Genomic DNA, 17,977 nt, shown 5'->3' on the forward strand with positions numbered 1-17,977 from the left:
GTCTTTCTACTCTATCTAGGTGTGTTATCAGTAACATAAAGTGAACAACTGAAAAGCCCTATAATTCCTGGGGAATACTCAGCGTGCTGATTCCTAGGCAAAACATATGGTTAGTAGGTTCAAGTTCAAGGCTGCAAATAAGAGTTTGGCTTAGAGCCCCTGGGGTCACCTTAGGCTTCTCACTACAGATTTAGGACCTAAATGTTTCAGGCCTCTTCGCTAGGATACCTGATGTGCCTGCCTGGTCTAGGGAAACTAGCTCCCTCCTCAAAGGAGGAGGCATGCTGCTTTTTATGCAGCAATATAAATACTTTCCAACCCTTGGAAGCTTCCAGACAAGAGATTACCCAGGGCCAGAACAGAATTGGGGTTCTTGGAGGGAATGCCTCAGATTTTTAATTTATACTGTCCTGTGCCTGCGAGATAGAAAGAAAAATAAGCATCCAAAGAATATGGGGGTGACTTCCTTACATTGGCTTGGCATTCTCCTAGTTCAGCCTCATGGAATTAGACTTATGTTAAGGGTTGATACCAAGGGGCCACTTAGCAAATCTCTTTTGGCCCTTGAAGGGTTAATATCACAGCACAGGGTGTGTTATTAATCCCAGAAAGGTAATTGCCTAAATTGTAGTTTAGCACTTAATAATTAACATTACCCTTCACCCCTCATCCTCACCATTTATCACAGTCTCACTGCCTGTCCTGTCTTTTCTTGTTTTTGGCAATAAATTTTGTTTCCTTTGGGTTCAGAAGGCAAGTGGAGCCCCAGTCCTGGAGAAGGCACTTGGCTACAACATATGGTACTTTCCAGAAAACAGTACTAACCTCACAAAGACATTGAACACCACTAACGAGAAGCTTGAACTGTATCTGGGAGGCAAGACCTATTGGGTTTGTGTGGTTTCTTATAATTCTCTTGGGGAATCTCCGGTGGCCACCCTGAGGATTCCAGCTATTGATGAAAAGTGTAAGTACAGTGTAAACTTCTACTTAGATGTCTGGCCCCATCTAGTTGGCCAGGAAGTAATCCCTCTGCTCTCAAGGGTTGTGTTTCTCTCAAGTCAAAATGAAAATGAAGTGGGAACTTTTTAGGTTATGGTGAGGATAGCAAACTCTTGTGGTAATTAATGAGCCTGGAACAAAGCCTGTGTTGAAAATCAGAGACTGCATAAAGTCATATAAGACAAAGTCACACACCTAGAAGTTCTGTATTTGGGATTTTCTCCTCACAGTGTTGACTATGTCTCAGCCTTCATTTGCTCATTCTTCCGTGTTCTTCCTTTTCCTCTTTTTTTTAATGTTTATTTATTTTTCGCAGAGAGCAAGAGAGAGAGTGTGTGTGCACTGGGGGGTGTGGAGGGGGGAAGGGGCAGAGAGAGAGAGGGAGAGGGAGAATCCCAAGCAAGTTCCATGCTGTCAGCACGGAGCCCAATGTTAAGAACTTGTGAGATCATGACCTGAGCTGAAATCAAGGGTTGAACAGTTAACTGACTGAGGCATCCAGGAGCCACTCATTACACTTTTGATTAAGTAGTTTTGCTCCTAGGCAAACTCATATTTTATATTCCATTTTGGAATAAAATATCTTATTTGATTCTTATGCAAGGAATTGCAGGCAAGGGGTTTCCTCTCCCCTACTTTATTTTTCTCTATAAATATGTTTCTCAGTCTATAGATTTTCTCATTTATTTTGTTGCCTATCTTTCCCTCAATTGGATACAAGTTCCATGAGTGCAGAGAATTTTGTTTTCTTTTCCCACTTTTCCTCTTCCTCACACCACTTCCCTCATCTGCAACAGCTAGAACAAGCATAGAGTATTTTGCAAACAAAAGGTGCTCAGTAACTATTTGTTGAAACACATCATAGTCAGATAATGCACTTTTCCACTTTTCCACTTCTCTTTACTTAGACCTAGACTGGCTCCGGCATTGTACTACTGGCTCTAGAATTGTTTGCCTATATCCCTTTCTTTCTCTTCTCCTTAAACTTAACCCATTTCTTGCCTTGCTTCATGTTAGAACTCCTATATACAGTTGACCCTTGAACAACATGAGTTTGAGCTGGGTGGGTCCACTTACATGCAGATTTTTTACAGTACACTGCTATAAATGTATTTTCCCTTATCACTCTCTAAATAACATTTTCTTTTCTCTAGCATGCTTTACTGTAAAAATACAATATGTAATACATGTAACATACAGAATATGTGTTAATCAACTATGTTATCAGTAAGGCTTCCAGTCAACAGTAGACTATTAGTAGTTAAGTTTTGAGAGAGTCAAAAGTTATACATAGATTTTCAACTTCTCAGGGGGTTGGTGCCCCTGATCCCCCATGTTGTTCAAGGGTCAGTTGTACACATGACATTTGAGCTACACTTGACATTATTTTGGTATTTAATATCATTCCCCACCATTCTTAGTTCCTGGAATCGTAGTTTCCAAGATACTATCTATCTACTACCTATCTAATACCCCTAGTGATGAGGTTTCTGACAAATGCATGTGTCATTGAATAAGCATTCTTTGTTAATAGAGGCACTGCTGCATAGTAATCCCAATTTCTTGGTGTTGCCCTGGAGTGGAAGGCAGTAAAGAATAGGGGATACAAACCTAGGCTTGGGAGTCCAACAGCCCTTTAGTTATATCTTTACTTTTTCACTACAATATCTAGGCCCTGCAAACCTTGGGCAAGTTATCTAAACTCTAAACCTTAGCTGCTTGTAAAATGGAGTTATTTTATTGTAACACCTACTTCATAGAGCTGTTGTGATGATGAAATGAGATTGTATATTTAAAATGCTTTGCCTAGGGGTGCCTGGGTGGCTCAGTCAGTTAAGTGTCTGACTTTGGCTCAGGTCATGATCTCACAGTTTGTGAGTTTGAGCCCCACGTTGGGCTCTGTGCTGACAGCTCAGAGCCTGGAGCCTGCTTCGGATTCTGTGTCTCCCTCTATCTCTGCCCTTCCCCCACTCTCACTCTGTCTGTGTGTCTCTCTGTGTCTCAAAGATAAACATTATACCTTCCAGTTCCATCTACGCTGCTGCAAATTCAGTCAGAGAAGGACAGATATATGTTTTCACTCATATGTGGATCTTGAGAAACTGAACAGAAGACCATGGGGGAAAGGAAGGGGAAAAAAAAATAGGTATAAACAGAGAAGGAGGAAGGCAAACCACAAGAGACTATTAAATACAGAGAACAAACTAAGAGTGGATGGGGGTGTGGAGAAGAGAGAAAATGGGTGATGGGCATTGAGGAGGGCACTTGTTGGGATGAGCACTGGGTGTTGTATGTAAGCCAATTTGACAATAAATTATATTCATAAAAAAGATAAATATTTAAAATAAAATAAAATGCTTTGCCTAGGGGCACCTGGGTGACTCAGTCAGTTAAGCATGCAACTCTTGGTTTTGGCTCAGGTCATGATCTCACGGTTCAAGCTGACAGCGAGGAACCTTCTTGGGATATTCTCTCTCTCTCTCTCTCTCCTTCTCTCTCTCTCTCTCTCCTCTGCCTGTCCTCTGCTCTCTCTCCCTAAAAAATAAATAAACATTTTATTTATTTTTATTTTTTTAAATATTTTTTAATGTTTATTCACTTTTTGAGAGACAGAGTGTGAGCAGGGCAAGAGCAGAGAGAGAGGGAGACCCAGAACCCAAAGCAGGGTCAAGGCTCTGAGCTGTCAGCACAGAGCCCGACGTGGGGCTTGAACTCAAGAGCCGTGAGACCGTGACCTGAGCCGAAGTTGGACGCATAACCGACTGAGCCACCCAGGTGCCCCAAAATAAACATTTTAAAATAAATAAATAAAATGCTTTATTTAATGCTAATTACTACTATTGTCATTGTTAATACAATTTCTCATTAAATTTTTATTAGACATGGATTATCAACTTCACAAATACTATGAAATATATTTTAGCTAAATTCCCATAGGGTTTGTTGTTTATTTTTCCCAATTCTGAAGGTACTTGATTTGTGTCAGAAGCATTGGTGTGATCGTTAGTTATAATGATCCTAGACCAGATGTAGGCAAGCTACAGCTTGTGGACCAAACTTGGCCTGGCACCTGTTTTTGTAAATAAGTTTTATGGGAGCACAGCCACACCTATTTGTTTACATTTCCTTGTATAACCTTTTGTGAAACAGTGATACAGGGCGCCTGGGTGGCTCAGTCGGTTAAGTGTCCAGCTTCAGCTCAGGTCATGATCTCGCGGTTGGTGAGTTCAAGCCCCGCATCGGGCTCTGTGCTGACAGCTCAGAGCCTGGAGCCTGTTTCGGATTCTGTGTTTCCCTCTCTCTCTGACCCTCCTCCGTTCATGCTCTGTCTCTCTCTGTCTCAAAAAATAAATAAATGTTAAAAAAAAAATTAAAAAAAAAAAAAGAAACAGTGATAGAGTGGAATAGTTGTGACAAAGACCATGTGTAATATAAAACCTAAAATATTTACTATTGGGCTTCTTACAGAGAAAGTATAAAGACCCCTGTTTTAGACATATAAGAAAGTAATGCTTTACAGAATTTTATTTAATAAAATGGAGTCAAGTAGAGAATAGTTTTAATTGTAATAACTATAACAATCTTTAAGTATAATTATCATATACTGTTAGTATATGTTAGGCATTGTGATAAGATGACATAGGTCAGTTTAATGTTAGCCTTGAAATGACCCATGAGGTAGATGCTGTGGAATCATTTCATAGACGATGAAGCTGAGATTCGGGAGAGCTTAGGAATCTGCCCATGGTTTCTCAGGTGGAATTCAAACACAGGTCTCCACGATCCAAATTTATATAATATGCTTTATTCAGAACCTTGGATTTGATGCTGTTTGACACTGAACTGGTTATTTACCTCTGTGGGACTCCATTTTACCATGTTTAAGATAAGGGTTTGGAATACATACACCTTCAGGTTCCATCTGGTCTGATCATCCTCTGGGTTTTAAAAGACCTTAGCCAGCAGGTGGCTCTGGAGTGATCTGAGGCAGGGCCCAGAAGAGCACAGCCATTTTGTGGTGGGGAGTCAGAAGGAGGTTGAACTCTTGGGGAAGAGCTGAGGATAGGCTAGGACAGCTGGCTAAGGTGAGGCACCATAGCACCTGAGGACTATATGTGATGGCCCACAGTGACTGCTTTCATGCAAACAACAAGAACTTAAAGGTATTAGTGGTCAAAGCCCCTTCCCCCTCTCCCCAGAAGAATATGGATTTTCTCCTGCTCCTGGGGGTATGGTGTATTTGGAGAAAGTGCTCAAAAGTTCTTGGTGAATAATGGAAGGATTCAGCAATTAGTATACATACAGCAGAGTGATGATTAGGAAACTTCTCTTTCAGCACCCTTTGACACTACCCAGGCCCTTTGAAGGTTGACTTATGGCTTAATTGAACCTTTTCCACACTCTTGTGGCCCAGAGCCTGGGCTGTTCTCTTCTTCCCTGCAGCATATTTGGCTCTTTCGACCTGACTCCTGTTCCTCTGATAGTCAGTGTTGGTAAAGAAAGGTGTGGGCTTAGGAATCAACACTCACTCCTGTCTTCAGGTTAAGATTTGTGTGCAAGTAATTACTGAGAAACTGCCTCCAGGGAGACCAGAAAAGGCAGTGAAGGAAGCAACATCAGGGAAGGGAAGGCCAGGCCAAAGGAGCAGTGTGTTCTTCCCAGGGCTGCTATAGAAATGTACCAGACTGAGTGGCTTCAAACAACAGAAATTTATTATCCCATTGTTCTGGGAGCTAGAAATCTGAAACCAAGGTGTTGATGGGGCTATGCTTTTTCAGAACCATCTAGGGGAGTTCCTTCCTTCCTTCTTCCTGCTTTTGGTAAGCTCTAGGCATTCCTTGGCTTGTGACAGCATAACTTCACTCTCTGCCTGGTCTTCACAGGGCCAGCTTCCTCTGTCTCTTTGTCTGTGTGTCCAAATTCCACTTTTCTTATGAGGACACCAGTCATACTGGGTTAAGGACCTACCATCTTAACTATTAACATCTGCAACAACCTGATTTCTTGATAAGGTTGCATTCTGCGGTACTTGCATTCTGCGGTTGCATTCTGAGGATATCTTTTTTGGGGGACACAGTTCAAGCCATAACAGGTAAAATCTGTAATAAACATCTTGGGGAGGGCGGTTCCAGCATGACCTTGCAAGGGGACTCTGGAGTATGAGTTATATTACAAAGTTCTTCCAACCAAGAAAAATACACAAAAACAGTAAGAAGGAATTGAGAAGATCAGAGAGCATGAACATTATCTGCTTCAAGAGGCTGGGGAGGGTTCCAGATGCTCTAGGAATGCCTTTTGGCCTGACTTCAATGGTAACTGAGGATGCGTACAGGCTATGAGCGGGGGTGAGGGGGTAGGAGGTGGGAGTGACAGGAGCTCTAGGGGTCACGAGGGCTTAATGCTCAGGCCCCTGTCCTCACTCCAGCTTCACATTTTCTTCATGCCTCATCTGCCCTTCCTGACCCTTTCAGGGTGACAAATTACCTGGCCTTGCTTATGGGACTAGCAGCTGGAGTGTCTCATAAAGGCCCAGTTTGGGAAAAGGATTCATGAACTTTGGCCTTCAAGAACAGAGGTTCCTAAATATGAACACAGCCTCATGGGGCTTGTTGCCTAGAAATAGCAGGATTCAATACCCCAGATGCCACATCAAATTCCTACATTTGGCCTAGGCTTCTAGCTTCAGAAGGCTCTTTTATTTATTTATTTTTTTGAGGGACACTGCCTCCTTTTCTGCCTTTATCCAAGGTTGTCTTTGGTGTTCATTTAAGCATATTTTCTGTTCCAGTTTTGAAGCTTCAGGTGTGTTGTGGGTGATAAGACGTGGAGGAGAGGGGAGAGCCACATCCTGTGATCTTCTGAGCCCCACCCCTTCTCTGCCATACTGTACCTCTAGTAGTTCTCCTCTCTTTGCTTATTTAGAAAATTTTCAATAAGATAGCTCTCTGATTCTAATGAAATCCTAGCTATTGTATTTGAAGTCTCATGTTCAACTTTTCTATTAAAGGAATCCTCCTTGCCCTTATCCAGACATGAGTTTTTTGTTGGGCTTGCAGAAAATGTTGTCATTGGCATATCGGTCCGTACCTAGGGGCTTTGAATGAGTGTGTCTGCATCTTTCTGGTACAGATACAATTCTTACTGCCCTATGGAGAGGAATCCATAGGCAGGTTGTGTGGGGCTAGCCTAGACAGATGAAATTTGAAGCCACCTCCCTGGTATGATATTAGGGTCCCTAGCTCCCAGCCATAGGATTCCTGGTGCCTGAAATTCTGTCTTTAGAGATTCATTCTTTGTCTCAGGCTTGCTTTCCTTTTATTTGCAGAGGCACCTGTGGAAGGTGAGTCTTTTGAGTCAGCAACTCTCTAGTGAGATCCTTTCTTGGAAACAGGTAAATTTTGTCAGAGATAAGAAAAAATTAAGAAGGTACTTACATCAAAGTTGGGGGTAAAGAAAAGAGATACAATAAAAAGGGTGGAAACAGCACCATTAAGGGAGGCTGCAGTGGAGATCCTGAACTTTGATCTTCTTTACAATTTGGGCAGTGAATGGATGCCAGTGTGGTTGGTGCATTTGGAGAATGAGTTGGGCAGCTTTCTTTCTTCTTTTTCTCCTCTCTTAGCATTTCAGTGCATTGAGGCCATGCAGGCGTGCCTCACTCAGGACCAGCTGGTGGTGGAGTGGCGAAGCTCTGCTCCAGAGGTAGACACATGGATGGTTGAGTGGTTTCCAGATTTGGACTCAGAGCCCTCCACTTTTTCCTGGGAATCTGTGTCTCAGGCTACAAACTGGACAATTAAGCAAGGTAGCAATTATGAACCGTATAAGTTCCCTCTTTGTGGGATTCATTTTCATTTCCATCAGTTTTAAAATCTTTAACTTTGACGTCAAAGCTGTAGGTGTGGTTAATAGCATTTGGCAAAGCTAGTGCAAGCTTAGTGAAGTGACATTCTTGCCATTTCCCAGTGAGGCTGTGTTGGGAAGTCATGGGTATCACACCAGGTATCTGGCCTGTTTCCAGGTGGAAAACACCATGTTAACACCACCATCAGAGAGCCCTTCCTGATGTCTCGGTCATGGGGATAACATTAGAGTTTATATCCCATCCCAACAAACACCGATCACAGATAAGTGAGGCTTTACCCTCCTAATCCTGTCAGTCCAGCCATTTATTAATACTTAATAGCACTCATATAAGGATTTATACTCATGCAGGGATGCAGGAAGACAGAGGAGCTAGAATTAATGGTATCTGAGTTCACCAGATGATGTGCTATTAACAGAAGGATTCAGTTTTTTTCTGCATTGCTACAAAATCAGGTATCAAAATCCATGATGGAGGAGGGATGGATTTCTTTTCCCTTCCTGGATGTCTCTGTCATTTTATCACACTGGTGCAGACTTGGTTCTTAGAATTAATTTTAAAAGTTCTATTTTAGAACTAGCATAGACATTAGAGACCATCCAACCTAACCTCCTTATTTTCCAGATGTGGAAACTGTACAGAAATAGAGCATCTTTAGTAAGTTGTAGTGGTAAGTTGGTTTAGTGGTTCTTCTCCTTTGCCATGCCCTGAAGTAAGGCTTGTTTTCTGTCTTTCTTTCTTATTTACAGATGAATTAAAACCTTTCTGGTGCTATAACATCTCTGTGTATCCAGTGTTGCAAGATCGAGTGGGCAAGCCATTTTCCATCCAGGCTTATGTCAGAGAAGGCAGTATGTATGAAAAGGCCCTGTGGGGCAAGGAAACACTGAGTGGGGGTGCTATCCAACATCCAGCCAAGGCTGTGGATGTCTGTAGCTCATTCACAGTTGCCTTAGTGTTTAGCTGTGCTGCACCTTCATTCAGCTTCTGGTAAGCTATATATGCTTGACACAATGTGGTCAAGTTGTAGATCCACTGAATTTCAAAGCTGGACTAGAAGTTAGAGATCATCAAGTCCAGGCCCCTCATTTAATAAATGGAAAATCAAGGCCCAGAGAGTTGAAATAATTTGTGCAAATTCACAAAGAAACTTTGTGCAAATAGCCCTGTAGGCAGAATAACATTTAGCTAAGACCGGGTTAGGGACTTTGCAGAGTTAATCATAAGTTGGAGATGCTAAAAAATTACTTTTAATTGTGTAATTGTAATCAAGGGTTTTACTGGTGAGCTTCTCAGACTTTATCTTTTGGAAGTTAACCTCCTCCACGTTAGAAAACACATCCTGTCACTCAAAGGTTGCCCATGGGGGCATATCCTTCACCTGTATTTGATGATAGCTGTTACAGATATGAGTAGAAACTGAATGCAAAATGAGAGTGAGAGCCATAAGAAAGTACTTTTTTTGCAGGCCTCTGACCCTGCTTTTCTTCTGTTCGAGATGGATAATTCTAGAAAACAGTGTTCCCAAACAAGATGATTCATCATTTACCTACTTTGCTCCTACCTCCCACCTCCAGCACCGATTTCGCTTTCAGTACTAGCCAGAGCCTTTGTGGGGAAAGGATCTACTCCACTGTGATTCAGTGTTTATTGTTTTTATCCCTGTCCTGTAAAGTTCCGTCAGCAGGTCCTGTGACCCAGGCGGACAACATTGGTGTGAAGACAGTCACAATCACATGGAAAGAGATTCCCAAGAGTCAAAGAAATGGTTTCATCACCAACTACACCATATTTTACCAAGCTGAAGATGGAAAAGAATTCTGTAAGTGTGCTTATAGCCAAGTTGGAAACTCCCTAAAACCCAAACATGCTATGGATAGACCTGCCTTAGGGGTTGGTGCCCTATAATCTTGCATGAGTCACTTAGCTTCTTTGAGAATCTCTGATAATGAGGCCAAGAGTACCTATCTCTTGAGTTTTTTGGAGTCAAATGAGAGTGAAGTGACAGTCTTGTAGGAACCACAGGAGTTGATATAATATGTCCTCGTTAGGCTGTGAACAAGTGGGCCTCCTGGGAGCTTCACCATCATTAGCCTGGAATGGACTTGTGTGCTTGGATCAAAGAGTAGAGTAGTGACACTTAGCTCGGTGCAGGACCCTTTATCCTGACTCCTACTGCCCACTGCCAAGTCATACTTTTTTCCTTGAATCCAGACTATCTCCTGATTTCCTAGGGATGGGCATGGATTCCTAAAATTAGGCAAATTTTTTTATTATGGCAAAATACATATAACATAAAACTCACCACTTAAACCATTTGGAAATGCACAGTTTAGTGGCATTGAGTATGCTGATAATGATGTGTGACCATCATCTCTACCTGTTTCCATGCCAAAAAGAAACCTGGTAGCCATTAATCAGTGTCTTGGCATTGTCTTCTTTCCACAGTCTCTGGAAACCACAAAATTGTTTTCTGTCTTTTTTATTTACCTATTCTGGCTATTTCATACAAATGGGATCATAGAGTATGAGGCTTCTTTTACCTGGCTTCTTTTACTTAGCATATTGTTTTCAAAGTTTATCCATCCTGTAGCTTGTATTAGTATCTCATTCCTTTTTTTAGCTAAAGAATATTCTATTATGTGGATATCCCACATTTTATTTATCCATTCATCAGTTGATGGGCATTTGGGTTGTTTCCACCTTTTGGCCACTGTAATTAATGCTACTATGAATATCTGTGTGCAAATACCTGTTTGAGTTCTCTGCTTTTAATTCTTTGGGGCATATACCTAGGAGTGGAATTTCTGGGTCATATGGTAATTTGGGCTTAACATTTTGAGAAACCACTGAACTGTTTTCCATAGAGGCTGCCCCATTTTACGTGCCCACCAGCAAAGTCTGATAATTCCAATTTTTCCACATTCTTACCAACACTTATTTTATGTTAAAAAAGATTATTATGGCTATCCTTGTGGGCATGAAATGGTTTCTCGGTGTGATTTTGATTTGCATTTCCCTAATACCTACTGATGCTGAGCATCTTTGGATGTGCTAATTGGTCATTTGAGGATCTTCTTTGAGAAAGTCTTCAATTTTTTTTGACCATTTTTATTATTTATTTATTTATTTATTTTTTAACCTTTATTTATTTTTGAGACAGGGAGAGACAGAGCATGAACAGGGGAGGGTCAGAGAGAGGGAGACACAGAATCTGAAACAGGCTTCAGGCTCTGAGCTGTCAGCACAGAGCCCGACGTGAAGCTCAAACCCACAGACTGCGAGATCACAACCTGAGCTGAAGTCAGATGCTTAACCGACTGAGCCACCCAGGCGCCCCAGACCATTTTTAAATTGGGTTGTTTGCCTTTCAGTTGTTGAGTCCTAAGAGTTTTTAAATATATATTCTCAATAGAAGTTCCTTATAAAATCTGTGATTTGCATATATTCCCATTCTTTGGGTTGTCTTTTCACTCTCTCGATAATGTCTTTTGATGCACAAAAGCTTTTATTTTGGTGAAGTCCAGATTAATCTATTTTCTTTTGTTGTTTATGTGTTTGGTATCATATCTAAGAAACCAAGGGCAAATTCAAGGCCACCATTTACCCTGTGTTTGTCTTCTAAGAGTTTTATAATATTAGCTCTTATGTTTAGGTCCTTGATCTATCTTTATAGGCTAATTTTAAGCACAACATGGATAGAGGGATTGGGGTATGAGATGGACTGGCTTAGAGGTACAGGTTCCAGTGCTTGGCCTTGGATCTGGCATTTTTTTTACTTGGCCTTGGCTCTGGCATTTGACTTCCATCTTTTTCCTTTAGCCAAGACAGTTAACTCCAACATCCTGCAGTACGATCTGGAGTCCCTAACACGAAAGACCTCTTATAGTCTTCAAGTCATGGCCAGCACCAGTGCTGGGGGGATCAACGGCACCACGATAAACTTTAAGACATTGTCAATTAGTGAGTATTTCCTTCAAGCCTTGGATAATTCCCCTTGGCATTTCCCTTAGGCCAGTTAGTGATGATGTTTTCCAAAGGCAGGGGGAAGCCAAATGAAAGGGTGGTACATAGAACCATCTATCCTGTGGCTCACTGGCCTTCCTGGAAGGTGTGTGTGTGAGGAGAGAATAGGGAGAGCAGGCACATTGAGAGCTGAATTGAAAAAGAGTGGTCATTTTGCTCCTTCCTAATGGATAGCCCCCTATTATCTTGAGGTGAAGAGATCAAGTTAATGCCAACTTTACTCTCAGTCCAAACAAGCTCCTGCTTCAAGGCTGTCCCCAAGTTCATAGTCACCACTTTGTCTGTGTCACAGGTTACTGCACAATGGGACCTTAGAGGGAAAACCTTGGTTGAACAAGCACCACTGGCCCACAGGAAGTAACTTAACCTCTATCCTTTGTGAAGATTTTTGAGTAAAAACATACATGACATGTTCTGCTTATTAGTTTTTAGATTAGAAAAATAGCAAGAAAAATGTAATAAATAACAAAATATAAAATGCTATATAGTGTTGTATGATGGTTATGGGAAATATTCAAGAGGAAAAGAAGATGAAATGAGAAGAGAGATCAAGAAGAAAGGGGAATGGGAGAAACAGAAATATTTTAATTTTCTCAAGTCTTTGAGGGAAAGAGATTTGATTTGATATATTCGAATTGTTTTAAGAATTATTTACATTAAAAGTGAAAGGACATTGCCAATTTTTACAGTAAAAGTGAAAAATAGTCTGGTTTAAGTACTCTTGAAAACCTCTTGCTCATTACATTGTTAAAAGAATATTTATGCCTCTGGAAAATACGAATATGGGATTGTGTTTTTTACACAACACGTTCTTATTTTTATGGACTAACACTGCCTTTTTGGAGGTTTTTGATATTGTTCTTTAGAGTCTTTTAAAAATGCTGTTTTATTTTCACAACACTGGGCACAAATTGCATTATCTGCTAGAATTTTCTCCATGGGTCAAATTTAAGGCAAGAGCCTGCCTTGGAGTGTCGATGTTTCTTACACTTGTCTACACATTACAAATCTCCTTCCTTCTGTCTCTGTTCCTGTACAGTCTAGTCTCCACACACCAGCCAGAGTTTAAAACCCTAGACTCCTGCCTGAAACCCACCTTTGGCTTCTGTTGTATTTTAAGTAAAATTCAAACTCCTACCCATAGCTTTCAGGATCCTTCACAATCTGTTGTTTACTGACCTCATCTCCTACAACTTTCTGCTTCTGTCTGTGTTAACTTCTTTCTGCTTTGTGGCTTTTGCATCTACTGTTCCTTTTGCCAGAAATGCTTTCTCCATATTGTTGCATGGCCAGTTTCTTCTCATTATTAACTTTAGCTCAAATTTCACCTCTCAGAGAAGTCTTCCTTTGCCACCCTATCTAAAGTTACTAACTTTTCTTCAACCTTACCTTGGATACAATCTAATATCCTATTATATCTGAAATAATCTTTTTTTATTGTCTGAATCCTCCTACCAGAACGTAGGCTCCATGAGAGTAGAGGTCTTGTATTTCTTGCTTATTGCTGTTTATTTTATTACCCAGAACAGTGTTTGGCAAATGGTAAGTGCTCATAAATATGTACTGAATTAAAAAGGTTGGAGACTGAACCTTGTGAACATAATATCTGTCACTATTATTCAGGCAGAAGAGAACTGGATGAGGAGCCATAAATACCAGGGTTTTTTTTAACGAATAAATTCAAATTCAATTGAATTGAAAAAAAACTCATAAGTAATGTGTTGCTTAAGCTACTAGAATAAAAAGTTAATCTTTGGTATTTGTTAAGAAAGTGAGGACTTTAACTGACATTTGTTCTCCTATTCCCAAAGGTATCCTTGAGATTTTCCTTATAACTTCTCTGGTTGGAGGTGGCCTTCTTATTCTCATCATCTTGTCAGTGGCATATGGTCTCAAAAAGCCCAAGTGAGTTTATAGGCAACAGCATGGGCGTTATAGGCAACAGAAAGGGGTGGAAGGCATCATGGGTGGAAGAGGGTTCTCTGTCATTAAGGGGGTGTTATTTCATTTATTAATTTGGCATATATTTATGGAGTTTATTATATGTTACACCCTATAGCTCATCAGAATTCTGACCAAACAAGAGGACTCTCACCCCCACAGCCCCATACACCAGGCTTAGGCCAAGGGATTGCCAGCTGCCCCACAGGCTTTATCTTCTGTATTTGGCATCTGAGACTAAAATTAGGGAGAAGGTCCTTTCTCTCAGCATCTGGCAGCAGCAAGAGGACTGAAGGCCACTAGCTTCTCTCCCAAGCAGACCAGGGAGCGTACCCATAGAATTAGATTGCTAGCCAGTAGTGTGCCCAGCACAGACTTGTTCCTTGCTCATGGTGCAGTGTTGGATGGCTGCCTACAGGGGCATTTGTCCTACCTGTCCTGGCCACTATGGGAAAGGAAACTCATCCTCAGGGTCATAGGCTTTCTCTCCACAGACAGCCTCATACTGTCAGGCTGGCCAAGAACTCCCTCCCTCGTAGACCTCTCTCTCCAGAATTGTGCAATTTGGGGCCTTCTCTGCCAAGCAGCTATGCTTAGTTATGGTTAAGTGAATGTCAACCTCATTTTCCAACCATAGGTAGAAACCAGGTCAGCAGCCAAATTCTTGTACGTGTTGCATGTATAACAAGCTCCCAGGTAATGCTGCTGCTGCTGCTGCTGCTGCTGCTGCTGCTGCTGCTGCTGCTGGATGGTACCCTGCTTTGAGAATCACTGCACTAAAGTATGGGTATCTTATAAGGCTTTGAGTGTTACCTTTCCTGGAGAATATATCTCAAAGACATGGTTCTGTGATGGTGTGATTTTCAGCATCAAGACCCGGGGTGGAGATGAGGGGCAGGGGAGGGTAAGAAAGGTGTCTTTCCATCACATCCCATTGATGACTTGAAGTTTCACTCCCCAGGTTACTTTGTTTTCCCAGTTTCTGTCAGGAGGTCAGAAGCTTGACCTTATTTATTAGGGAGCCACACAACTCCCTATAGCAAAGCTCCATCCTTTTGGCATAGCCATGCAGTGTGAGGAATATACTTCTTTAACTCACTTCCTGTTTTAAAATATTATTAGCAGATTAAAGCACCTCTGTTGGCCCGATGTCCCCAACCCTGCTGAAAGCAGCATAGCCACATGGCGTGGAGATGATTTCAAGGTAAACAGTCCTGTCTTTGTTAAGCAATCATTGAGGAGGCTGGTTGTAAAAGACAACGAAGAGTGATGGAGGTTAGGAGGAGTCCTGGGCTGAGATTTTACAGGGTTTACATGAACTATGAGATCATGACCTGAGCTGAGGTGGGATACTTAACTGACCGAGTCACCCAGGTGCCCCAAGTTTCATAAGTTTTTAAATCGAAAACTCTTTTCAAAGTTTTAAGGTGGAATTTCTTAGTTAAGTAAAAACAAGCCCTGTCAAATATCACCTTTAAATTTGTATTAAAGACTGTTTCTAGTATTGCTTGATGCTGGAATTTTTAGTATTAGCACTTGTTTCAACTCAGAAATCTTTTTTAAACATGGACATTTTTATTTACTTATTTAAATTTTTGTTATTTGTGTTATTTCTGTTTTCTTCTCTCCTGTATCAGCTGTGTATTACCTTATTTGCTACTTATTAAAAGTTATGAAGAGAGTAAACAGATTTATAGGCAGTATTGTCAGATGTCTAAAGTGTTCGTTTATTTAAAAAAAGTTATTTATTTTGAGAGAGAGAGAGATAGAGGAAGGGGCAGAGGGAGGGAGAGGAGGAATCCCAAGCAGGCTCCAGTAAGGGGCTCGATCCCACAATGCTGGGATCATTGCCTGAGCTGAGATCAAGAGTTGGACGATTAACCAACTAAGCCATCCAGGTGCCTCGAAAATGCTTTTTGAGTAACATAGGGCTGGCCTCCATGGCAGGCATATATTACTCACTGAATGCCAGGCATTGAGCTAGACTCTTTGTATACAAAGATGTTAAAGACACTGCCTCTGCCTAGGAGGCCACCTTTGATTTTTCTGATGATGTTGGGCAAGTCATTTGTCTTCATGATTGTAGTTTTTGCATCTGTAAGAGTTCTAATTTTGATGTTCCCATCTGAACTGTAGTTTTGTGAACTTAAGATTGTGTGGCAAATAGTCTCGAGCTCTCTATAAGAAAAAAATGGAATACCTCGTGCCATTCTCAGGAAATGGGCCAGTGTTGCCATGCTCTTATGGAAGGGCATATGGAGGTGATTGGCCATCACTTCTGGTCTCTGGAAGGAATGTGGGGGCTGGTCAAGAGGTGAGACATTGGTTGTCCCAAGCCTATTGACTACCTCATGTGTAGCTCCAAAATGATCATTGGGGGTATCCTTTTCTATTTTTCAGGATAAGATAAATTTGAAGGAATCTGATGACCCTGTGAATACGGAAGAAGACAGAGTTCTAAAACCATATTCTTCCCCCAGAGACCTTATTGACAAGTTGGTGGTGAACTTTGAGAATTTTCTGGAAGACGTTTCCACAGAGGAACTTGGAAAGGGTCAGGAAAACATTTTGAGAGAGGAAAAAAATGAATATGTGACTTCTCCATATCAGCCTTACTGTCCTCCCATTTCAACTGAGATTCCACAGAGAAAATCCCAACAACTGTGTTCTAGAATACCAGAGGGGATCTGCTTAGAAACCACAGAGCAGCTTCTTTCTTCTGTTCCGAATTTAGGGCCAGACCGTATCTGTGAAGAAGGAGAACCTAATCCATACTTGAAAAATTCAGTGACAACCAGAGAATTTCTCACATCTGAAAAACTTCCAGAGCAAACCAAAAGGGAAGTCTAATTGTTACTGTGACTTGAATCTCTCTGGGTCATAGTGTGGGCAACTCTTATAGACAGAATGTATTAGGACTTAGCCAGAAGAGCTTCCTTGGCTGTCTCCCCATCCTTGCTTTGTGTTAGAGAAATTGTCACACATCCCTGAGTGGCTTGTTGAACTTGGTTGGACTGCTGGCTTCGTGCTTTTGTTGTAAGATGTGTAACTTGCCTGAGAAGAAGGGATAGTGGTATGTCTGAGCATTTTGCAGAGGAAAAGTGTTTATTTTCTTTTGTTCAGGTAACAAGCTCTCACTGAGGTCCCTGACATAATGATTTTAAGGGACATTGGAGCCCCTAAGGTGGATATATCTTGCCTTCCCTATGAATTAGGTCTTTGCCACAACTTTTGCTCAAGCTTCTCCTCAGAGATCCAGCAGACTTTCCCCATTGCCAGAGGACAGTGGTCTGGTAGGAGGTGGGAATCTCTCCCTTTACATTGATTTCCCTTGGGTTCTGGGTTCTACCTCCAAGGAAGCCCTGAGATCTCACTTGTGAGATTTTGTTTCTCCCTCAGTATAGGGGCAGGGGAGGTAGAGTGGCCTTCCTGATGGTGTGCTTCTCATTAACCTCATAAAATCTCAAGTGTCTGCAGCAACACGTCCACCCAGGACTCTTGCCCCTAGTTCACAGCACATTGGCCTCTAGTTAATTGATCTCAGCAGGGCACTAGGGAGTGGACTCCAGCCTGGGCCAGCAGGTCTGCCCCAATCTTCAGGTCATTGCCCAGCTCTGAAAAGCTCCCAGAGGCCTTTGCTGGCCCTTTATCTTGCACTCAAACCTGGGAGTAGAAAGGCACCAAATACTGCACTGCTTTTGTACAGGATCTCTGGCCCCTTATGCTAGTTCACAGCCTAGGAATGCTTACAAAGCTTCCTTCAAAGGCCTCTTTCCTGAAGGACCTGAGCAGGGTGTGGAAACATGCTACTGTAACTTTGCTGCCCAGACCCAGGACTCCTTTTCCTTCACCTTGGCCATGCACAGAGCTTATGACACGTCAGGGGAGCCTTTAGCCCAAGTGCTAATGTCAGGATTCAGTTGCTGAGAATTGGGGACTAATGGCTGGCCCTGGGCTGGCACCTTAACCGCAGTGATGGCAGATGATTTCCTAATATGTGGCTTTGACTCATCTGGCTATTAGGGGAGGTCTCTGAGAACCTGGTGAGATCTGGGAAGGCCAGGCAATGAGTGAGCAGCCAAGGTGCCTTGAATGTAGCATTTGCCAGCCAGAAAGGCTGATGTCCGTTTTTACAGGAGAATT

The 17,977-nt window shown here is 41.8% G+C and overlaps 1 protein-coding gene across 1 annotated transcript in view; it reads left to right on the forward strand.

Annotated features, from left to right (window-relative positions):
- Positions 1 to 16,840, forward strand: part of IL31RA (interleukin 31 receptor A) — a 54,185-nt gene extending 37,345 nt beyond the window's left edge. The window contains exons 7-14 of the mRNA XM_047863453.1: positions 751 to 967; positions 7,625 to 7,807; positions 8,617 to 8,718; positions 9,543 to 9,689; positions 11,690 to 11,830; positions 13,705 to 13,798; positions 14,957 to 15,038; positions 16,235 to 16,840. Coding sequence (XP_047719409.1) covers positions 751 to 967; positions 7,625 to 7,807; positions 8,617 to 8,718; positions 9,543 to 9,689; positions 11,690 to 11,830; positions 13,705 to 13,798; positions 14,957 to 15,038; positions 16,235 to 16,684 — 1,416 coding nt within the window. The 3' untranslated portion in view covers positions 16,685 to 16,840. The remainder of the gene's footprint in view (positions 1 to 750; positions 968 to 7,624; positions 7,808 to 8,616; positions 8,719 to 9,542; positions 9,690 to 11,689; positions 11,831 to 13,704; positions 13,799 to 14,956; positions 15,039 to 16,234) is intronic.
- Positions 16,841 to 17,977: the final 1,137 nt, after the last annotated feature.

This window comes from Prionailurus viverrinus, chromosome A1 (assembly GCF_022837055.1).
Source record: "Prionailurus viverrinus isolate Anna chromosome A1, UM_Priviv_1.0, whole genome shotgun sequence".
Taxonomy (NCBI): domain Eukaryota; kingdom Metazoa; phylum Chordata; class Mammalia; order Carnivora; family Felidae; genus Prionailurus; species Prionailurus viverrinus.